Source organism: Sander vitreus, chromosome 1 (genome assembly GCF_031162955.1).
Source record: "Sander vitreus isolate 19-12246 chromosome 1, sanVit1, whole genome shotgun sequence".
Classification (NCBI taxonomy): Eukaryota; Metazoa; Chordata; class Actinopteri; order Perciformes; family Percidae; genus Sander; species Sander vitreus.
Window position 1 is genome coordinate 40390568 of NC_135855.1, and position 23597 is coordinate 40414164.

Sequence of the window (23597 nt, forward strand, 5' to 3'; positions counted from 1 at the left end):
TATATAAATAAGGACCATGTCTACAGAACAGGACATGTTCTACTGGTTGGACAGTATAATATATATAAATAAGGACCATGTCTACAGAACAGGACATGTTCTACTGGTTGGACAGTATAAATATATAAATAAAGAGAACAGGACACTACTTTCCTTTCTCTTCTCTGATTCGTTCTGTTCAGTTGTCTCTATCTATTTCTTCACTCACACTGTCACTCTGTCAAAATCTGCACACACGTCACGTGGTACGCTCCGTAGTGTTTGTCCCGTAGTGGCCCCGTGCGCTGACGTGCACTAACCTGTGCAGGTGGCACGGTAACTGGCCAATGAAACGTGATCATTACAGCGTTTCAAGTGAGCTCTAAATCAAACACAACTAAGCCGCACAGCCAACAGACGGGACGCAGCGCTCCGCAAAATACTGCTTACTTATCGAGACACTTTCGATATAATATTGCGCAACGTGATATCGCGATAACGATATTGAGTCGATATTTCATGCACCCCTAGTACTCGCCCACTCTTTCAGTTGCTGCTCGTCAGAAAGAAAATCAGAAATGACTTGGGTCAGACGATCAAACATGTTCCAATAACATTTTTTCCTTCCCGATACCGATTCCTGAACTTTAGTTTTAGGCCGATACTGAGTACCAAACAGATACCAGTGCGTTAAGAAAAGAAAACCATATCGCCTCTACAGACCTTTTTCACGGCAGACATGTCGACATTGTTGTGGAAGTTTCTGTGCAGCACAGCGTTTTGAGAGTGAAACAAATAAGAGAGTTGAGAAAAACCAAGTTTGGTCTTTGTATTTATTATACTTGCAAGCAGGAAATACAGTTTCACAGAGCACATATAGTACAGTGTGGAAACGTCTTTCCACGAGTGAAAAATACACTGGGTTTATATACACTTCAGAATACAACGGCGCATCCCTCCCTAGTAAGCATGACTCAGCAGTACTTAGCAGACAGTCTAAATAACAGGAGACAATTGTTGGGCCAGGGTCAATCTGACTTCTTCCCCTCAGCACACTATCTTTCACCCTCCCCCAAGGTGAAGTTCCTGTTTTATCTCAAATCTGCCTTCAGAACAGAATGTGCTGAGAGACAATCAAAATCAAATGAACTTTAGATCCACTTGTCTGCTCACATTCATTTCAGCATGAGAGAATCAACTTCAAATAGAGACAAAAACAAAAGGTCACATTTAAATGTTATTTTCCCATTACAACATGTCGTAGTAGTAGGAAAAGCACAGGTGTAATCAAACCCATTACTGATGGCTGCATTCCGGTCAAATTATCAAATTAATGATACATTTCAAAGAATTTTGGGTGTTTTACACAATTTTTATAGCAAATGAAAAAAGTTTAACAGCATAATTAGGACGGAAACGCCACTTTTAAGATTGACCGTTTTGGGTCAAATGGCCTTTTGAATGGGAGTGCTAGTGGTGCTACTATGATACAAGTATCACCAGGGGCTCTACACCTTAACGAAAGCATTGACAACATTGGTTGTGTTCACAGAGTTTACTAAAAAGAACTCACTTTAGCTGTTGTTTCCGCTCGGCGCCATCTCGCCAGTCAAAAAGTGTTCATCCGAATGAACGGACTCCATAGGAGGAAATGTCATTCTTATACGAGGCTCCTTTTTCATCTACAAGGTCAATATTGTGTTCCACTAACGACAAAACAACGAATAATCCGTGAATTTATATGGAACTAAGCTTTAGGAGCTTTCCATCTTTACTCTCCTCCCTGTTACGTTCATTCATGTTGTATAGTAGTTCCCCTAGCACTCCCATTCAAAAGGTCATTTGACCGAAAACGTAAATACGGCCAATCTTAAAAGTGGCGCTTCCGTCCTAAATATGCTTTTAAACAAAAGTTTGACTCGGGTACATTCACAAAAAGACCCTAGGTTGCATTACAGTTACGCTTTTAACTATTAGTCCAAACACCTCATAATATTTGTTTTATTCTTTACCTCAAAAATGAGGTTTAACGTCATATAAATAAGGTTTATTGATCATGAAGAAAACAAGCACTGAAAAAAGTGACAAAAATGTTTTGAAATGGATGGCAGACATGTTGACATGTCATAGCAGGAAAAGCACAGGTGGATTCAAACCATTAATGATGGCTGCATTCCCCTTAGGAGAGGTCCTGGTGTTGTTCATGCTGACTCACTGAAATAGCTCACTGGGACATTTGATGGAACTGAGCCATCGTTGAGGTTATTAATCTCAGCTGTGCTTTTCAAGTCAAAATGTCTGCTGTGAAAAAGGTCTGTATATCTTTTAACTTCTAACCCTGTATGGGTGCGATGATGGATGATTGCTGTAATTGTTAAATGGCCTGGCTCAGGTTAAACCATTAGTGAAACATGAACAAATGCATAATAGAACTTTATTTTACTGTCTATTTTGACAGATTGATATACTGGTAACAGAAAATTAGCCGATCAAAGTTGTCACTAAACTGGCAAAAGCGCGGTGCTTTTGTAAGCTGTGACAAGAGTGTGTGCTTGAAACATTAAGTTGTCCAGTTGTGTTAATTTAGTGGCCGACTGGCTGGCTAGTTAGTTAGCTTGCTTGCTAGGAGGCTCAGTTCTCAGTCCAGCATCATCTGTACAGGATTAGAGAAAATAATCACTTCATCCGATGTTTAAAGTGAATAAAACCGCTTTTCCAGCCTACTTACTGGAGTTCCACAACTACACATATCCTATACAAGTACAATGTGTATGTATTATTTGTGTCCCCTTCAATAATTGCTCTTAAGCCATTTTGGGCCCTATTTTAACGATCTTGGCGCACGGCGTGAAGCGCCTGGCGCAGGTGTGTTTAGGGCGTGTCCAAATCCACTTTTGCTAGCTTAACGGCGGAAAAAAGGGTCCGTGCACCGGGCGCATGGTTCAAAAGGGTTGTACTTAGTGTCTTCATTAATCAGAGGTGTGTTTTGGGCGTAACATGCAATCAACCAATCAGAGATCATCTCCCATTCCCTTTAAAAGCCAGGCGCGTTTGGACCTTGGAGCATTGCTGTTATGATGGAGGATTTGCACCGTAATATTTGTATTTGTAATCTTCTGCATGTGTGTGTGCTGCTGTGCGTCCCTGTGTGTGTAACAAGCATAGTGTGCGCGCTGTGCACGAGCCTAGGAGCATTTTACTAATGCTCTGTTAAAATAACAATGAAATGCTGCGTTATTGACTTTAGACCAGGTTTTTGTTGGTCAATGGCGCCATCACTTCCCACTGCCTCAAGATAGCAATACGCCCAGAATGCACCTGAACACACCTCCCTGTAAGACCAGCACGCCCAGAATGCACTTGAACACACCTCCCTGTAAGACCAGCACGCCCAGAATGCACCTGAACACACCTCCCTGTAAGACCAGCACGTCCATGGGCGCAGGTGCATTTGCTATTTAAACAACGTGAGCGCTGGACGGGAAATTGACATATGCATATGTTTGCCGCCAACTGTTAGATGAAAATTACAGCCATGCTTATATGGTCCTGCCCCTAATTCACAAATTAGAGGAATTATTTGGTAATGAACGTAAGTTGCAATCCTCGTCTCCTTGTTGAACACGTTTGTGTCTGCTCGACCTGCAGGCTGCAGATGCTGGAGGCCATCTGCAAGCACTGGGAAGGCCCCATCAGCCTGGCGCTCTACATGTCCGACGCCGAGGCCCAGCAGTTCCTCCGCTACGCCCAGGCTTCCGAGGTCCTCAAGAACCGCAAGAACGTTGGCTACCACATCGTCTACAAGGAGGGCCAGTTCTACCCCGTCAACCTGGTCCGGAACGTGGCGCTGAAGAACGCCAACACGCCGTACGTCTTCCTGACAGACGTGGATTTCCTGCCGATGTACGGCCTCTATGATTACCTCAGGTACGGCCAGCCGCGGGGCTCCAGTCCACAATCTTATTCTCATTTTTTAACAATGTTTTTATTGATTTTCCATTGCAATTATAACTTTTAACTGTTGCATTTTATTCAACTGTTGTATCTATTCAACAAAACAGGAGGCATGTATGTCTGTATCAGCCAATTATATTGGAGTGGCTTAAATTAGAGTTAGCTCTAGTTTGTTTGTGGTATGCGTTTTCTGAAATGTCCTCTTTAAAGTCCGCCCTCCATGTATCAAGTCTCCGGTTCACAATCTTTTAGGACAATAATGTTAAGCCAGTTTCGATTGATTTTAGACAAGACAAAACAGTTTTAGAGCGTTGCAGGAAAAGTTTCAGCGGTCTGAACCGGCCCGTCTCAGCTCGACTCAAACAACTGATGGGGTCGCTGCGACTCAGCTGGTGGAGTCTCCAGAGGCTGGTTTTAGAACGTAAGAGACGTCTCCTGTTTCAACAGCCAATGAGAAGTCAGCTAGTGGAGTCTCCAGAGGCTGGTTTTAGAACGTAAGAAACGTCTCCTGTTTCAACAGCCAATAGAAAATAATCTGCCTTGTTGCACCATCCAAATGTTCTTCAAAACTTGACATTTTCAGCGTGTAGCTCGCTAGCTCTGAGGTTTTGATTATAGTTTAAGCGGCAACACATCCGCCGGAACATTGTTGATCCAGACTACATAACACCTGAATACTGTGTTCGTCTTACTCATCCATGATAAGAAATGTTGAGTTTTAGTCCTATGAACACTGTACCGTTTTCCTCCATGCAGGAGGTCCATGGTGCAGCTGGACATGGCTCACACTAAGAAGGCTCTGGTGGTTCCGGCATTCGAGACACTTCGTTACCGTCTGTCCTTCCCCAAATCCAAAGCTGAGCTGCTCTCCATGCTGGACATGGGGGCTCTTTACACCTTCAGGTATAGGCATGAACAACATAAAAATAAACATATCGGTGAATCATGATTGGGGAAAGAAAAGTAGATTATTATTTTATTTTTCGCCCCATGTCTTTCTCTTCCTGCATCTCCAGGTATCATGTGTGGCCTAAAGGTCACGCTCCGACCAACTATGCCAAATGGCGAACAGCCACCACGCCGTATAAGGTGGAGTGGGAGCCGGACTTTGAGCCGTACGTCGTGGTGAGGCGAGACTGTCCCGAGTATGACCAACGCTTCGTCGGCTTCGGCTGGAACAAGGTGTCTCACATCCTGGAGCTGGATGCACAGGTACGTCTGACGGCTGTTCAGTCGCACACACACACACATGTTGGGTGAAGAGGAATATAAATTGTAATTGTAATTTATTTATTTGAACAGGGACAGTGCAGAAAAAACATTAATAGATGTCTTGTGCTAGGTTGTAGCAAATTGGTAGTTTCTGCCCGTAGTCCCTGGGCAGGTAGCCTCGTGAGAGCGTCCTGATCTGGCGAGCTCCAGTTTTCCACTCGCAGATCAGTCTGGCATCTTGAGACGGAGAAAATTTGGAGCCGTTCGCTAAACGACCGACCAATCGGCGTCGGTTTTGAGGCGGGTTTAGGTGTGACGCAACGAGAAGCAACTGTTCAGTCTAAACAACGTGGCGGCTTCCACGGATGAGATGAGCGTAGCTATCGCGCAAGTTTTATCCGAATTAGAAAGTATTCCTTCATTGAAAGAAGAGTAAAAAACGGCACTGGAGGCTTTTCTCGGAGGAAAAGATGTTGTTGCTCTTCTCCTGACTGGTTTCAGCAAGTGTTTGATATATCGTTGATCTGATTGGTTGATTTGGCCAGACAGATGGTTTAGCCAATCAGCTAACCAGTATTTTCGCCCCTTCCCAAAAGTTCTCCAACAGAAAGTTCCCAGATGGATATGCCGAGCAAATGCGAAGAAATCCATCTGGCGGAGTCAGGTTACTGGGCAGGTAGATGGTGCAATAAAATACAGACAAAGTATTTACAGTATGCAATACATATACATAAAGTCATACAAATCTACAGACATTATTGTCCCCCTATCCCACCCCGGCTAGAGCTAAAACTAGACACCAGGAACTAGGTCTGGGAACTCCCCATTGGCAGGGCTCAATCTGAGGGGCGGGATAAACGGTTGTCTTTCAGATTCCCTCTGCACGCCATAGGATAGCGCTACAACCAATCAGAGCAACGCTAGATGATAGATTACACTTTAAACTCCGAACACATCTTCCTTTTTTAAGAATGACTTCAGTGCCGTTCTTTGTTCTTTTCTCAAAGAAAAGCTGAACTCCAAGTCTTCCAGAAGGCCGCTGTTCCCAGCAACAGCAGCCATAAGCCCCGCCCACCTACTCTATACAGGATGTGATTGGCTTGACCAGAGTTTGGTTTTTCCAGCTTGCAAGCCAACGGAGAGTTGCTAGACGACCCTGGCTGCAAATTAAATTTGCTGCCGCTAGGGTGCGTCTAGATTTCTAGGCTAACAGTGTTTATTACATTACAAAAATATAGGCAAAACCTTATGAAAAGTGCAAGCAGCAACTTTTTCCTGCACGTTCTGCAGACAGGATAACTATCTTCAATCAACTGTCCTTCGGCATTCTTATAAGAACCAAAATATGCCCATGCTTCAGACTTAGTCCTCTCAGAGGGCTGATAAATGTCCTGAGCGCTGTCATCTCCTCCTTCCGCCATGATTCCAACTTCAAGAAACGCACGTTGGAGGCTACGCAGAGCGCCTGCGCGGCAACTTCAAGAGACTCGGATGAAGCTGGGAAGGATTAAACACACGGTTTCCACACTGTGGTAATCCACCGTGATAATAATGATATTTTAAATGAAAACGGTAATTGTTATCGTCAACATTTTTATCGTGGTTTACCGTTACACCGGTAATCGTTACATCCCTATTGGTAACCGTTCGAGTTCGTAAATCGAGGGTGTGATTTACCGTTTATTATTTCATGTTCCGTGGTCTCAATCCGTTTGTTTTCCCTCCCCTCAGGAGTACGACCTGATGGTCCTCCCCAACGCCTTCATGATCCACATGCCCCACGCTCCCAGCTTCGACATCTCCAAGTTTCGCTCCAGCTCCAGCTACCGCAACTGTCTGAACACGCTGAAGGACGAGTTCCACCAGGACCTGTCCAGGAAGTACGGCTCGGCTGCTCTCAAGTACCTCACGGCCCAGAGGACCATCTAAAAGAGCAGAACTGCGGAGAGCCAGCGAGTCCCTCAGCCTCCGGACGAGGTCCCAGAGTTCGGACAGACTCGTACTGACGCTGCACTGCGCCGCTGGGCAGCAAACATTGATGGTAAAGCTTTACAGCCCTTTGGAACATTCTCGGGCTCCTGTGCATTGAAGGGTAACTCTGTTTCTTTTCAATCTGAACCCTATTTTCTGATGTTATTGTGTTTAAGTGACTGGTGGGAACAACAATCTTTGAAATTGCTCCAGCATTGAACGAGAACGCTGTGATCAGCAGCCATGGACCGGACTGCAATGTAACGCTAAAGGACAATTTTTTTTAATCAGAAACGGCGCCGAGGTTGCCAATCGCCAAACCCACCAGACTCCATGTAAATAATCAGTACTTTTAGCGTGTATAGAGCCAGCATATTTCCACATGTAAATAGTTGAATTAAGGGTTTATTTCAACCAAACCAGAGTGGTGATTGTTGGAACAGTGGAAAGATGAACCAAGACGGCTTTTGATGGTTTTATTTTGTTTCTGTCCACTTTGAATGAAGTGTGTTTTACAATGATAAAGTTACTGTTTATTTACATGGAGTCTGGTGAGTTTGGTGCTAGCAATTTTGCGAATGTTTTTATGTTTAAATAAAGGATCTTACTCTTTAACTAAAAGGTCTATCTCTGTAGGGATCCTTTCCATAATGTTGTCAGACACTTAGAATAATAATCTGAGTCTGTCAGCGGCAAAAACAGAACTTTTAGTGGATGTAAATTGAAGATGCACAACTACCCATTAACTTACATTGCAGCTTGTTTCGCTGACTGCCATCTGTAGCTGTTTTTGCTTTAATACTGGACCAATGTCAAAGATTGTCGTTCCCATCATTCACTTAGATGCAAAACAATGAGAAAATAGAGTCCAGGTTGAAAAAATACCGAAGGTACGCTTAAATTCTCCAGTCGACTCCAGAGACGAACAACCAGAGAGAATGGCAGCGAGTTTCCTTATGCAGGATTGGCTGGGCTGAGAGGGAGCGATGAATGGACGAGTGTGGATACTAACAGGACTTAGCTTTAAGGCCGGGAAATAAAAACCATATTCTTCTTTATAAACTTGTTCTGACAATCAGGGCTTTTTTTCCCAGAAGATACGCGATGGAACAGTCCGTCCAAGTGGATGTCTGGACGCAACAGGAACCCATGTCGTTTTCAGAGTTCAGATTTAAAAGAGAAGACTGCGTTTGAATCATCAAACCGGAGAAAAGATTTAAGCCTTATCACTTTTCATGGTATTTACTGAGATATTTAATTTAACTTTTTTTTCCAGTGTAAATCAAAACCAATGAATAACAATTGATTACGACTTTACTTAAGAAGTTTTATTTTTTTCTTTCTATATTTTATGACCTCTTGAAGAGAAAATCCATCTTGTCCCGTGCGAGTCATTTCCGACTTTCTGTGAGCTTCAGCGATGGGCTGTGTGTGTGTGTGTGTGTGTGTGTGTGTGTGTGTGTGCGCGCGTGTGTGTGTGTGTGTGTGTGTGTTCTTGTTTAACTATATTCGTGGGGCCCAACAACCGTGAGTCCAGTATACTTGTGGGGTCCCGACAGTCTTGTGGGGCCCAAAATGCCCGTGTGGGACCCCACAACTTTAAAGGGCTGTTTGAGGGTTAAGACTTGGTTTTAGGATTAGGGTTAGAATGAGGTTCTGGTTAGGGTGAGGGTAAGGGTTAAGGTTAGGCATTTAGTGGTGATGGTTAAGGTTAGGGTAAGGGGCTAGGGAATGCATTATGTCAATGACGGGTCCCCACAAAGATAGTGCCACAAACCCTGTGTGTGTGTGTGTGTGACACACATATGACTCGTCTTCAACACGCTTGCTGACTGTTGTCAATGTCATTCTCGCTTTCTCGATCATGTATTTGCTTGCATGTAAAGAAGTTGCACTACTATGTTTTTACACGTAAGAAAATAGTCATTTTTCCAGGTTTGTTTTCCATCATTTTATCCCTCTGAAAGAAGCAAAAATCTATAAACAATACTAGATATATCATTACTGATGGGGACCAACACTGACGCTGAATGGTGAGTCGTTCTTAATGAAGCTGTTTGCTCTGAAATCAAACTCTCACACTCGGACGAAGAGCAGGAGCTTTTTTGTTTTGTTTCTTGTGTTCGTGCCATTTCGTCTTTAATGTGTCTGATTCCCTGGATATATGTGCCGTCTACTGTACTCCCCGTTTTCATTTTGTAAAGTCCAACTGAAATGACAAATTCACATCTTTCTGCCATCAGATGAAATTCAAAATTGAAAGTATGACCAGCGTTTTTTTATTTTTATTTAAAGAATTGCTTCTTTAGCCTCCAAACTATATGAGAAAATATGTGTTAAAATGTATTATTAGTTTATTTGTTCTGACAGGTTTTATCTGATGCCGGATTTGGGTCCAATATTTTGGACCTGTGAAGACTTTTTGTTCTGTTCCCCAGCCAGGGACAGAAGCTGTGGCTAGCTTTGCTACGAATGGATCCTCATACTGCGGTCCGTACACTGCGCCTTGCGGACCATCGGGTCTGCAGTGACCGTTTTGACCGGGATGTAGTGATGGCCAAATAAGGCTTCATGAAGCTTCGTGAACCATTTTCTTTATTCTGTGAGCCCACTAGATGGCGCTCCCTGTTCAACAAAGGGCTGAAAGCACAATGAATTGCCATTCCTTGATAGCCTGGTCCTACCAGACTCTGGTCCATTAGCCTGGTCCTACCAGACTCTGGTCCACTAGCCTGGTCCTACCGGACTCTGGTCCATTAGCCTGGTCCTACCAGACTCTGGTACACTAGCCTGGTCCTACCAGACTCTGGTACATTAGCCTGGTCCTACCAGACTCTGGTACATTAGCCTGATCCTACCAGACTCTGGTACATTAGCCTCGTCCTACCAGACTCTGGTCCATTTCATTGGTCCAGAGAGTCTGGCCTCTCTCCATTGACAAGTGTTAACTTCCTTGAAGGCGGGTACTCTGTTGAAGTTTAAAACTATTGGATCTGCCCAGACCCACTCTGGATCTGCCATAACCAATCGCTAACGTTTGGTCGTGACGTCGGCTTAGCATCGTAGCGTTAGCCTTAGCCAACTCCTTCACCACTAACGGAGCGAGCTGGAAGATCAAACTGTTCCCGAACCCCGTGGGGAGGAGGGCCACAACATCATGGCCACCAACACAACTCAGCAAACTTCTGGATATTCTGCAGCGTTGCCACAACGGACCGAATGGCTTCGCTCACATCTTTCTCCGCCGCCATGACGGAACTACAACCTCAACGTCATCGTTCTCAGCCACTCCCTCTGTTCGCTGATTGGACCGGTAAAGATTGGCCTGAGAAAACCCAAGAATATACTGCAAACCCAGACGTAGTACTGAAGGGAAATGAAATTGAGCGGAAGTACGTAGGAGTGCGGAGCCAGGCTTATTCCTTGAGCCTTTTTTCTTTAAACCAAGACCGCCATGTAGTGGTCTCAGAGAATAAAGAAAATAGTTCATGAAGCTTCATAAAGCCGGGACGCCTACTGGCAGCCAAAGAAGAGAAGAAATCCTGTACCAAAGCACATTTTTCCGAGACAAAGTTACCGTATTGACCTTGCATCGGTACACACCAAAGCATGGCAACTTCTCTATCTTTCCATGTCAGAAACTTAGAATAACAACCTGAGCCGGTAAGCGGCTAAAACAACACTGTTAGTGCACGGAAATTGACCCGGTGTAATCGCCCAGACGATTACATTGTAGCTTGTTTCGCCACTGCCGAGTGCAGCTCTCCCGCTCAATACTGGACCAATTTCAGAGATTGTTGTTTCCATTAGTCACTTAGACACAAAAACATAGGAAAATAGGGTCCAGGTTGAAAAATACCAAAGTTCCTTGGACCCTCTTATCAGTGCTAATGGTGTCTTTTAGCTATTTTAAATACTAAGCCCAAATAGTTTTAATTGGCTGTATGCAAAGAAGTTCTGGATCTACAATATGTACACACAGTAAAACAACACAAACTACTCAAGAAGGCGGTATAAATAAAAAAAAACCAGACAAATTTGGATACTGACTTTTGTCCTGTAATTTGTCAGTTTCAGTTGGACTTAAATCTTCCTAATTTTATTGTTTTAATATATATTTTTATATGTGTTTACATGTTGTGGAGGATGGTAGTGTTTGCTTGGTCTGAACACTTCCAACCAACACATCATCTCCTCTGACTATGACTTTAAAGACTCTCTCACCTTTTGTTTTGAGCTGCTGTCAGATTATAATTTTACAAAACATGACTTTGGCACCAGTTAAACTATTCTCAAATAGGGTTGGGTATTATTTGGATTTTTTACGATTCCGATGCCGAACCGGTACTCTAAAAACTGAAAAATGACATCAAAGATGTGTAATATGTTTACTAGTGATCACGTGCAGTGTGAATGGTTAATATGCTTTTACGTCTGTTTTGGTGAGCCCAGAGGGAAAATATGGCTTTTTAAAAGTAGCTTACATTTACGGTAGCTAGCTAACGGTAGACTACAGAGGGAGTGTGATATTTTTACGTCTGTTTCGGAGTGACAGAGGGAAAACATTTCCTCCATTCCCATAGTGGAACCAGGTTTCGGTACCCAACCCTATTCTCAAAAGTTATCGGCCAGATTTACACATCACATATTTCAGTTTATATTTGAACTCCCCAGAGGATGATCTGAGTGTTTGTGATGTCCAGCACAGGGGAAAAAAACTGGGGGATTTGACATTGTAGCCTCTCGGGTCTTTAGTTTTGTTTCCGATCATTCATCTCCTCTCTACTCTTCTAAAGGTTCGTGTCCACAGAGAACATCATTTCTACGCTTCCCATTCGTTGTCCGTGTAAGCAGACAGGCAATGCATCCTGCGACTTCCGAGAGACGGGGCATGGAGTTGCACGCTCCTCATTTGCATAAAGTTGAATCCAGGATACTTTATGTAAATCAGGAGGCATCCAGCTCGACTTGCCGCCTCTCTAAACCTCACTAAAATCTTTTCAACTGACTGTTGTCGATCTTAAATGAAGACGGATTCAGCAGCTCCAGATTTTTAGAACATAAAATGTTTTCAGAAACACATTTGGGGTGAGCTCTTTTTGTAAAACTTAAGAGAAAGTTTCCAAACGAGCAGCCGTGTTGGTCGGTTTTAAAATCCGGGAGCAGACAGCTCAACGAGTGAAGCATTCGTCCAATCAGCTGCAGCCATCGTGGTTGTAGGAGGGCGGAGCCTGTTTTCATTGCTTGTCATTGGTCAATGGAAGAGAAACTGATAACTGCTCGTGGCAAATAGGCTTGGGAGATCACTTATATTATATATTATATTTTGAAATCGTCCACAGAGTCATAATGATCTGCAGATATACAGCAAATTATATTTGGACGAGCTAAAGAAAGAACTACAACACCACCGAATAAAAGCATTAGAGGAGGCGTTACATGGATGTAGGAAGACCTGTTTAAAATGATTTAAGAATACAATACTTTGGTGAATTTAACACGTTAAGGCCTAAACTTTTAGACTTTTGACCCTGCGGAAACCCTGTACGTTGACCACGTAATTGGACATAACACGCATTTGCGACGCGGCTTCCACTTCAATGAAACTGGCTACGCCGAAAGCGTATTACGTCATTTACGGTTGACAATGCCTCTGTTCTGCTGTTAATAGCGTCTTGCCTTCGGTAGCTCGACGCACTTTATTTTGTCATATTCTTCCTTACAGCGGCTAACTATCCACTTTACATTTAAACCTACGCTAGTTCACTCAAGCACTCAGCGCTCTCCTTCTTTCAGCGACTTCTTGCTAATCCCTCAGTTGTTTACACGCTATTAGCTCTGGTAGCTACTTTAGCTAAGTAGTTAGCAATGGCTTCTCTCACGTCAAATTTAGCTATTCCTCTACCTCCTTTAGAGATAGTTGTACGTGAAATAACTGTAGTTTATTCGCCGTGTTGGAGGTGAGGCTCCCACCAACGATCGTTACCGTTAGCCACTGTAGCTTACCGGGTCTTTCCTGACTCAGAATGGGCCTTTGGGGGGGGTGACTACGCACGACAGTAAGCATGATCGATTTGCGTACGGTAAAGGCAATGAGTCTGTGTTACCTTGTTTGACAGAAGTCGCATTATCATTTCTGAATAATTTAATAAACAAAATGTTTATTACGCTTGAGTAAATGAAACCCCAATCAACAAAACTGCTTAAAAAAACAATATTTATATTAAAATACCACCGTTAAAATCACCGGGAGAGTGCGCCACAGCCAGACTCTGGACGGTAAAACTGAGATACGCGTTTATGTTCTGCTTGTTTAACGGTTGTTTGGTAAATTGCCTTTAAACACAGTCAAAGAGGATTTTAAGTGCTATTTTTATTCTAATTTTTTATCATTTTGGTGCTGGTGATTTTACTTTGGGGCTGGCTAAAACCTCTTTATGGGGGCGCCAAAAATTGCTCTATTCAGGAAAAAACGCTGGCTTAGCCCCCAGTAGACGCTGCAGGCTGACTGGTTTTTCCTTACGCCGATATCAAAGCGATTTTAATTAAAGGTGCTGTAGGTAGGATTGTGAAGATCCAGGACTTAGCCAAAAAATGTGAACATCGACAACTTCTCAGTCCCTCCCCCCTTTCTGCTAAAGCCCAAAACGGTCTCCTAAGCCCCTCCCCCCACAAGGGAGAATGAGCGTGACTGACATGTAGTTAGACACCTCCCCTGGCCCTGATTGGTGCATCAGAACAGGGAGCGGTGGACGGTGTACAGCCTGTAGGTGGTTCCAGAGGTGCCAGTCTCAGCAAATATGACAGAAAGTTAGTTTTAGAAGTCTTACCTGCTGCACCTTTAACAATAGTTACTTAAATCTGATCGCCAAATCGGCACAAGCCCAGTGGGCGAGCCCATCCTGCGTCCGATGCTGGGAAGCGGGGCGAATACCCCCCCTTCGCCAATGTGGACACGTACCGCCACTGCCATTTGTTTTTCCATCACATTGTCCGTTTATTTTCTTGATCCCCACTTGCATTTGGACAAAAGGCAAGTCGAGAAAGATTTGATTCAAATCTAGTGGCGTTTCCACAGAGAAAAAGTCAGATTGAGGAGCGGACGTTTGAGCCCGAGGTTTATGTGACGGGAGCGTGCCTATGTTCCCACATTTCTAAGATTATTTTCCAAAATTAGGCCCTATGTTCCCACAGTTCCTTTTTCATACATTTGTATCAGATTTTATCCCCCTTTCTCCCAATTTGGTAGCCAATTACACCCAACCTATTATCCAGTAGCAATGGACTACAGATGGAATGTAACCCTAACCCTAACATAGGGCCTCATTTGAAGAAACATCTTAGTAATGTGGGAACATAGGGCTGACTCCTATGTGACGGAGGGCTCAGACGGTTTGGAGACGAGTGAGTGTGAACTAAAATGCCCCGCCCCCTTCCTCCACCCTCCCCCCCCCGCCATCCATCCATGGCGCCTCCATTGACTTGTTGTTGATTGTGGTAAATGCTAGTGCCTTTGCTGTATTGTGAAACTGGATATTGATTGTACTGTTGTACCGACAGGCCTGGGGAGAGTCAGGCACTCTATTTATTATCGTTGACTCAAATCAATCATATTTTTCTATGTAAGTGCTTTAAAATAAAATTTGCCCTTTTTTTAACACGTCGTCTGGCACTGGTTTGTTCTTCTACACCCACTCAGAAAATGTGGAGCATCCTCGGCAAACACCGGTCCAACTTCAATTACTGTTTCACTCACATTTATGTTATTTGGGGATTACTGAAACCTTCCTACCCCCCTACAGGGCAAATAATATCTTGGGATACATTATAAATTCCTGGATACTCCAAGGTCGGTGATTTTAAGCTTGTGTGAACCTTTCATGTGTGTAATTGGTCCAATGAAAATTTCAAATGCAAACCAGATTATTTTGGATGAATACAGTCGTTCAATTGCAAATAAAAAGAAATTAATTGGATACATAGATTTCTATGTTGTAGTGGAATGGCTTAGAATGACGCCCCAAAAACCCTTGTCTTTTACCGTGAACATTTACTGTTCAATGTGTTGCAGTTTCACAAACAAGAAAGTGAACAACTTAAGCTTGACGGACGTGTTTTTCATCTAGCGTCTCACGTTCATCTCAGTAAGCTAGCAACAGTTGTGAGTACACTTCAAAATAAAAGCACTTCCTGTGACGGTTCGCAGTAAAACTAAATGACTGTTAAACAAATAAGGTTGTGTACCTTTTCACATATCAGCTGTAAATAAAGTACTGTAAATAATGTAGATAGTGAGTTTTAATCACACTAATTTACCATTTCCTTTAGACCGTTTTAAACTAAACAACATTAATTTCTTATTTAAGTGCTGTAAACAAACATTTCACAACATTATGTATATGTATAGAATTAAGTAATGATGCCGGAAGTCACCGGACGCCACAATCTTCTGAACATAGTCATACTGAGAAATACAAAGAGTTGTGTGGAGCCGATAGTCTTGATTAGCTTTGTAGCTCATTTGGCAACGGCTTGAATGTAACGGACGTTCATTAATATCAAAAAGATAGAAGATGTGATTGGCCTAGATTAGCACAAAGACTGGAAGCCTGGAGAAGCTGTTAGCCAAGCTCGAACAAAAGAAAGTCTTCCAACAACGTGAAAAATGTACTTCTTTACATATCTCATATATATATCTCACATATCTCAATCCCGAATCTCTAACCGACCTGTCTAAATTTCCCTGCTGTCAGTGTGTTATTTTTAAGAAACACTGCAGGGAAATAACTTTTGTACGTCGACAGGTCGACAAGAAGTAAATTTTTCATGTTGTTGGAAGACTTTCTTTTGTTTTCTCTACGTACGTGATACAAAGTTTGTTTAGGTTGTTTGCCAATTTCACGAATAGCTTTTGCGATATTTTATCATCATAACATTTTTAATAATCTGATAAAAAAATAAAATACAGTAGACAGTACACTAGAGGTTTCTTCATCTGGCTTTTTTCTCTTTGCACGATTAACTATTTTCTAAAATGTCAGAATAAGGAGTATAATAGTGGCTTGATGGTGTGCAATGACCTTCAGCATATATTTACTGTGCGTACTTCCAGAAGCTGTACACACATACTGTAAATAGTGTGTGTGTGTGAGTCCTTGGCACAAATTACATAAATGTCATAATCAGCTAATCAGCCATCCTCGAGCCATGCAAAATGCATCCACTCCCCGCCCCCCCCCCCCAAGGTTCTTAGCAACAACTTGTGAATTATTAGTCGGCCTCTCTGCATGTAGGCCATCAAACGCCATATGTACAGTGTCAGCAGACAAACTGCGCATATGTACAATGATTCATGCATGAGATGACCCATCGTTTGGCTTGTGAGTTTTACTATACACACTTATAGTTGTGTGTAAATTAACAATTGGTTTTAGGTTTTCAACACATATCTGGACACGTATGGAATCAAGTAAGGGTCATTCATATTTTGAGTTTGTGAAATGATGCTCGGTATCGCCACTGATTTCTTGAATCAATTCAATTTGGATTCACAAGGACCTGATTTGATTTCTGATTCGGTTCAATATCCATTCGATAAGAGATATTTCAGTTAAAGTTTTAATTTTGCTTGGATATGTAAGAGATTATCAGAGAACTAACTGCAGAAAATTGCACAAGAAACCCTAAAACTTGTTGTCGTTAAGAATTGACCCCAAAGCAGTTACATAGAGACAGAAAAAAGATTACAGAGACGTTATACCTAAAGCCATCCATCTGTGAAATTGGCGATGGCAGTTTTTTCCATTGCCAATATTTCACCTAACTTTGGAGCGTTATTTGAAGGAACACGCCGACTTATTAGGTCTTATTCCCCGTATCCCCCAAAGTGAGATAAGTCCAGACATACCCTTCTCATCTCCGTGCGTGTTGTAACTCTGTCTGACCGCTAGCCTAGCCTAGCTTAGCACAGATCCTGGAGGTAACCGGCTCCATCTAGCCTAGCTTAGCACAGATCCTGGAGGTAACCGGCTCCATCTAGCCTAGCTTAGCACAGATCCTGGAGGTAACCGGCTCCATCTAGCCTAGCTTAGCACAGATCCTGGAGGTAAACGGCTCCATCTAGCCTAGCTTAGCACAGATCCTGGAGGTAACGGCTCCATCTAGCCTAGCTTAGCACAGATCCTGGAGGTAACCGGCTCCATCTAGCCTAGCTTAGCACAGATCCTGAGGTAACCGGCTCCATCTAGCCTAGCTTAGCACAGATCCTGGAGGTAACCGGCTCCATCTAGCCTAGCTTAGCACAGATCCTGGAGGTAACCGGCTCCATCTAGCCTAGCTTAGCACAGATCCTGGAGGTAACCGGCTCCATCTAGCCTAGCTTAGCACAGATCCTGGAGGTAACCGGCTCCATCTAGCCTAGCTTAGCAAAGATCCTGAAGGTAACCGGCACCATCTAGCCTAGATTAGCACAGATCCTGGAGCTAACCGGCTCCATCTAGCCTAGATTAGCACAGATCCTGGAGGTAAACGGCTCCATCTAGCCTAGCTTAGCACAGATCCTGGAGCTAAACGGCTCCATCTAGCCTAGCTTAGCACAGATCCTGGAGGTAACCGGCTCCATCTAGCCTAGATTAGCACAGATCCTGGAGGTAACCGGCTCCATCTAGCCTAGATTAGCACAGATCCTGGAGGTAACCGGCTCCATCTAGCCTAGCTTAGCACAGATCCTGGAGGTAACCGGCTCCATCTAGCCTAGCTTAGCACAGATCCTGGAGGTAACCGGCTCCATCTAGCCTAGCTTAGCACAGATCCTGGAGGTAACCGGCTCCATCTAGCCTAGCTTAGCACAGATCCTGGAGGTAACCGGCTCCATCTAGCCTAGCTTAGCACAGATCCTGGAGGTAACCGGCTCCATCTAGCCTAGCTTAGCACAGATCCTGGAGGTAACTGGCTCCATCTAGCCTAGCTTAGCACAGATCCTGGAGGTAAACTGGCTCCATCTAGCCTAGCTTAGCACAGATCCTGGAGGTAACCGGCTCCATCTAGCCTAACTTAGCACAGATCCTGGAGGTAACCGGCTCCATCTAGCCTAGCTTAGCACAGATCCTGGAGGTAACCGGCTCCATCTAGCCTAGCTTAGCACAGATCCTGGAGGTAACCGGCTCCATCTGGCCTAGCTTAGCACAGATCCTGGAGGTAAACGGCTCCATCTAGCCTAGCTTAGCACAGATCCTGGAGGTAACGGCTCCATCTAGCCTAGCTTAGCACAGATCCTGGAGGTAACCGGCTCCATCTAGCCTAGCTTAGCACAGATCCTGGAGGTAACCGGCTCCATCTAGCCTAGCTTAGCACAGATCCTGGAGGTAAACGGCTCCATCTAGCCTAACTTAGCACAGATCCTGGAGGTAACCGGCTCCATCTAGCCTAGCTTAGCACAGATCCTGGAGGTAACCGGCTCCATCTAGCCTAGCTTAGCACAGATCCTGGAGGTAAACGGCTCCATCTAGCCTAGCTTAGCACAGATCCTGGAGGTAAACGGCTCCATCTAGCCTAGCTTAGCACAGATCCTGGAGGTAACCGGCTCCATCTAGCCTAGCTTAGCACAGATCCTGGAGGTAAACGGCTCCATCTAGCCTAGCTTAGCACAGATCCTGGAGGTAACCGGCTCCATCTAGCCTAGATTAGCACAGATCCTGGAGGTAAACGGCTCCATCTAGCCTAGCTTAGCACAGATCCTGGAGGTAACCGGCTCCATCTAGCCTAGCTTAGCACAGATCCTGGAGGTAACCGGCTCCATCTAGCCTAGCTTAGCACAGATCCTGGAGGTAACCGGCTCCATCTAGCCTAGCTTAGCACAGATCCTGGAGGTAACCGGCTCCATCTAGCCTAGCTTAGCACAGATCCTTGAGGTAACCGGCTCCATCTAGCCTAGCTTAGCACAGATCCTGGAGGTAACCGGCTCCATCTAGCCTAGCTTAGCACAGATCCTGGAGGTAACCGGGAGAGAGAGGGGGGAGTGACAAGCAGCAAAGGAAGGAATAAACCTTTATATATATATATATGGGCGCCCGCTCTACCAACTGAGCTATCCGGGCGCCCACCGTGAGAAATTTTTACATTTACAAATTTGTCTTGATTTGGTGATTGTCCCATGACCTTCCTCCTCTTTATTTTTTTCTCTCTGTGCGTGTTTGCTCTTTGTGTTTTTTGGTTTGGGAAGTTTTTTTTTTATCCACTGCCTGTATTATGTGGATAACGTGAAAAATACTTTCAAGTTTAAAGAAAACAAACAGCTGAACTATCCCTTTTAAGATGTAGTTCATCCATGTTTAACAATCACAACTAGGTGTTAACCCTCACCCTAACGTCTGAACCCTCCCAATAGCTATCGGAAGAAGATAAGACCACACACACACACACACACACACACACACACTGCTATGACGTTTATTGCCTCAGCCAAGTTGAAATTGAGTTGTCTTTTGCTGCTCTTGTTGCTTGAATAATGTTCTCCGCTCTTCTTTTAACAAAACAAAGCGCAGAAAAAGAACTGCAGTCAAGCATTTCCTCATCTCCGATAATCTGCAAAAACAACTCAGTTGCTGTGATAATCATCTCCTGCGAGAGAGAGAAAGCCTGCCGACTCCACGGCGATGCTCACTCAGCAGTGATGTGCTGTTGTTAGGAACAAAGAAGGCGGAGGACGCATTTCATTTCGGGCTGTTTTCTAACATTAAAAGAATTACAGTTAAGAGTGGCCCACAGACAGATACTGTTGTGTGCCGCACGTCTAATTTCCATCTATCCATCTACTGTTTCTGAATTACAAATTAATTATTGTGAGGCATGCTTGGCCTTCTGAACAGTTTCTATGACACACACACACACACACACACACACGCATATCACCAGCTAACCTCAGGGCTAACCCTGAGGCTACAGTACAATATGCAAATTCATGAATTCATCAAAGATCCTTTGGGTATCAAACACTCAAATGTCTGTCTGTAGACTTGAGAAGGTGGCTCTGCAAAGTGTGTAGTAATCTTAAATTCACAAATGTGAATGTATTCACAAAAAAACAATGTATTCTAATGATGTAGTTACGGTCTTTGGTGTTTTTTGCGCCCGACGTCTCCTCCCAGGCAGCGCGGCAATGGTTATGTTTAGGGTTAAGGTTAGGGTTAGCTGCCTGGAAGGCGCCGTTGGAGGCAAAAAACACCATCAAGCTCAAGTTACCTTGCACGGCAGCTGGATTCTCGCAATATCACAAGATCTGTGCTGTCCTTCCATGGCATGCAATATCATTACCATTAGGGATGCTGTAGCCAGTCAGTGTGGACCCAGTCTATATCCACGCTGTTCCACTTCCGTGATTTCTCCGGTGCCGCCGGAAATTCAGCCGGACGTCCGTCCCCTTCCTCTTTCTTTATGTTGGCGTTCTAACCTCCGGTGGATTTGTGAGGACTACGGTTAACTGCTCCTCAGATCTCTGCAGGGTAAATCCAGACAGCTAGCTAGACTATCTGTCCAATCTGAGGTTTCTGTTGCACGACTAAAACGAGACGATTGTGATTGGTTTAAAGAAATGCCAATAAACCAGAGCACGTTTTTCTCCCATCCCGGGATGCTGTGTGAACTAGCCAGACCTTCCTCCGCAGCGCTGCAGAGGAAGGTCTGGCAACGCCAGACTAGTGTGGACCAAGCCCCCGGGAACCGCGCCATGCTCTGATGCAAACATGTGCTTAGCGGCAACGATAGAATTGCAACGTCACGTGATTCTGGCCCAGAAAGACTTTTCCCATAGACTTAAGATGGCGAAAGACACGTCTATATATCAGCTAATACATTTTTTTGAGGTACATAAACTTATCAGTCCGAACATTTAAATAGTCCTTCTGTAAGTCAATACGTTTTCAAAGTTGTAACATGCACTAATAGCCAAATCCAGAGTTATTTAACTTGGCATAATGAATGGCATTATGAACGTGAGCAGGACTGCGCCCAGCTGAGCCGCCCTGCACTGCAGGCTCATATGACGGTTCTCCAGAGTTCCTGTAGCTGTAATAACGGATATAATGGCTGTAATTCCTCATATGTATTATCTTATAATACACTGGAGGGCTGTATGCTGTAAAGCTTGTAGCGTGGATGTAACGTTATTCATTAATAACGTTACATCCATCTTTGTTCCCAAACTGCTGGCTGTCAGCTAGTAGCTAGCTGTAGCTAGAGCGACATAATGATTACATCTCCTTGGTTCAAGAAAAATTGTAAATTGAAATTGTCAAAGAAAATAACGTGGATGGTTCCCTACGACGCTCTTCACAAGTTAAATAAATGATCAGTTCACTACTTTCATTGAATTTGGGTGAATTTTATAGCATTTGAAGAAAAAAAAGACAAAAGAACGTTGAAAAAAGTGTCAAAAATTCCGGAAAAAGCTTCAGAAACGCAGCGGAAAACATCGGCGAAAACATCAATAAAGCGGCGAAAAAACACGACAAAAAGGCCCGGGAAAAGTGACAAATGTTGAAAAAGAACAACTAAAATGTTGACCCAGAAAAACCAAAAGTTGCATGGTCGACAGGAAGACAACACAACGGTTAATAGGCCGCTTGTTTGGTCCGCTTTTGGTGTGCATTTGAGTGCGACCTGCCCAAAACGAACCACATCGAGGGGGAAAACTAACTCTGGGGTGATTTAACCAAACTAAATGAGGCACGTGTGAAAGCCCTCTTAGTTTAAAGCGTAACTCTCGCCAAAATGCAACCTAGGGTCTTTTTGTGAATATAGCCTTAAAGCACAATTAGGACGGAAGTTTAAGATTTTAGTGTATTTTTGTTTTCGGTCAAATGGCCTTTTGAACGTAACAGGGAGGAGAGTAAAGATGGAAAGCTCCTAAAGCTTAGTTCCATATAAATGCACGGATCATTTGTTGTTTTGTCGTTCGTGAAAAACAATATTGACCTTGTAGCCTCATATAAGAATGACATTTCCTCCTATGGAGTCCGTTCATTGGCATTCGGAGATCGACTATTTTTGACTGGGAAAATGGCGACGAGCAGTAAAACCAACAGCTAAAGTGAGTTGTTCAAAACCTTTCTTTTTAGTAAACTGTGTGAACACAAATAATGTTCTCAATGCTGGAGTTCATGTGTAGAGCCCCTGGTGATACTTAGAAATAGTGATTTTGATGTGATCATAGTAGTGCCCCTACCACAACAATACGCCAAAAGTCTTAAAAGTGATGCTTCCGTCCTATTTATGCTTTTAAACGAAAGTTTGACTCGGGTACATTCACAAAAAGGCCCTAGATTGCATTTTGGGGAGAGCTACGCTTTAATGTTCTTTGCAGATTTACTGATGTACCACTTCCATTGTGTTGTCCAGATACCAGGGCTCAGTGTTTTCTATGAAAAATGTGATAAAAGATCCTTCCAACAAGACAAATGTTTTTCAGACAGGGATCATGAGGATCAGACAATATTGTTTTTGTAACAATCATATGGAGGATATACTTTTATACGATTTTTTTCCTCATGTTGGCAGCTTTGTATTCTTCTGCCTTGAGACACACAATAATACTCTGATTTAAGAAGTGTTTCCTGTACTATTGGCTAAAGAAAATCATTTTTGATGTGAAGACAAAAGAACATTTGACCTTTCAGAGTGTACTAGAAGGCATTTTGTAAATAAGCAAGGCCCACTTTGAGGACGGAAGAAAGAAATGGGTTTCAAATTGTCCGTTTAAGAAAATAACTAACGTGTGAAATTGAAAACGTCAAACCCGATGAGCAAGACAGAAAAACAACATCATTTCCACTTTAGTTCAGACAAAAGGAAATTAACTGTAGGTGAAGATGATTTAACTCTCCACCTGCATATCGCTCCACCTGGCCCTCCGCCTGCCTCTCCAGAGGTGGAATAAAGCGATCAGGGTAGTGCTAGAGGAAAAGGTCATGACGTTTTTTTTTTTTTTTAACCTTTATTTATTCAGGGAAGGTTCACTGAGAGGTAGCCTCTCTTTTGCAGGAACGCCCTGATCACATTCACACAGTTCCACATTCATACCTGGAAGCTGCCCAGTACCACCACAGTCTGATCTGACCACATTCATACCTGGAAGCTGCCCAGTACTACCACAGTCTGATGTGATCACATTCATACCTGGAAGCTGCCCAGTACCACCACAGTCTGATCTGATCACATTCATACTGGGAAGCTGCCCAGTACCACCACAGTCTGATCTGACCACATTCATACTGGGCTGCCCAGTACTACCACAGTCTGATCTGATCACATTCATACGAAAGCTGCCCAGTATACCACAGTCTGATCTGATCACATTCATGCCTGGAAGCTGCCCAGTACCACCACAGTCTGATCTGATCACATTCATGCTGAAGCTGCCCAGTACCACCACAGTCTGATCTGACCACATTCATACCTGGAAGCTGCCCAGTACTACCACAGTCTGA

General features: G+C 43.7%; 1 protein-coding gene across 1 annotated transcript in view; it reads left to right on the plus strand.

Moving 5' to 3' along the window:
* Nucleotides 1-14772, plus strand: part of large2 (LARGE xylosyl- and glucuronyltransferase 2) — a 116048-nt gene extending 101276 nt beyond the window's left edge. The window contains exons 13-16 of the mRNA XM_078255863.1: nucleotides 3628-3906; nucleotides 4690-4836; nucleotides 4950-5145; nucleotides 6877-14772. Of these exons, the coding sequence (XP_078111989.1) occupies nucleotides 3628-3906; nucleotides 4690-4836; nucleotides 4950-5145; nucleotides 6877-7074 (820 nt within the window). The 3' untranslated portion in view covers nucleotides 7075-14772. The remainder of the gene's footprint in view (nucleotides 1-3627; nucleotides 3907-4689; nucleotides 4837-4949; nucleotides 5146-6876) is intronic.
* The last annotated feature ends 8825 nt before the right edge of the window (nucleotides 14773-23597 follow it).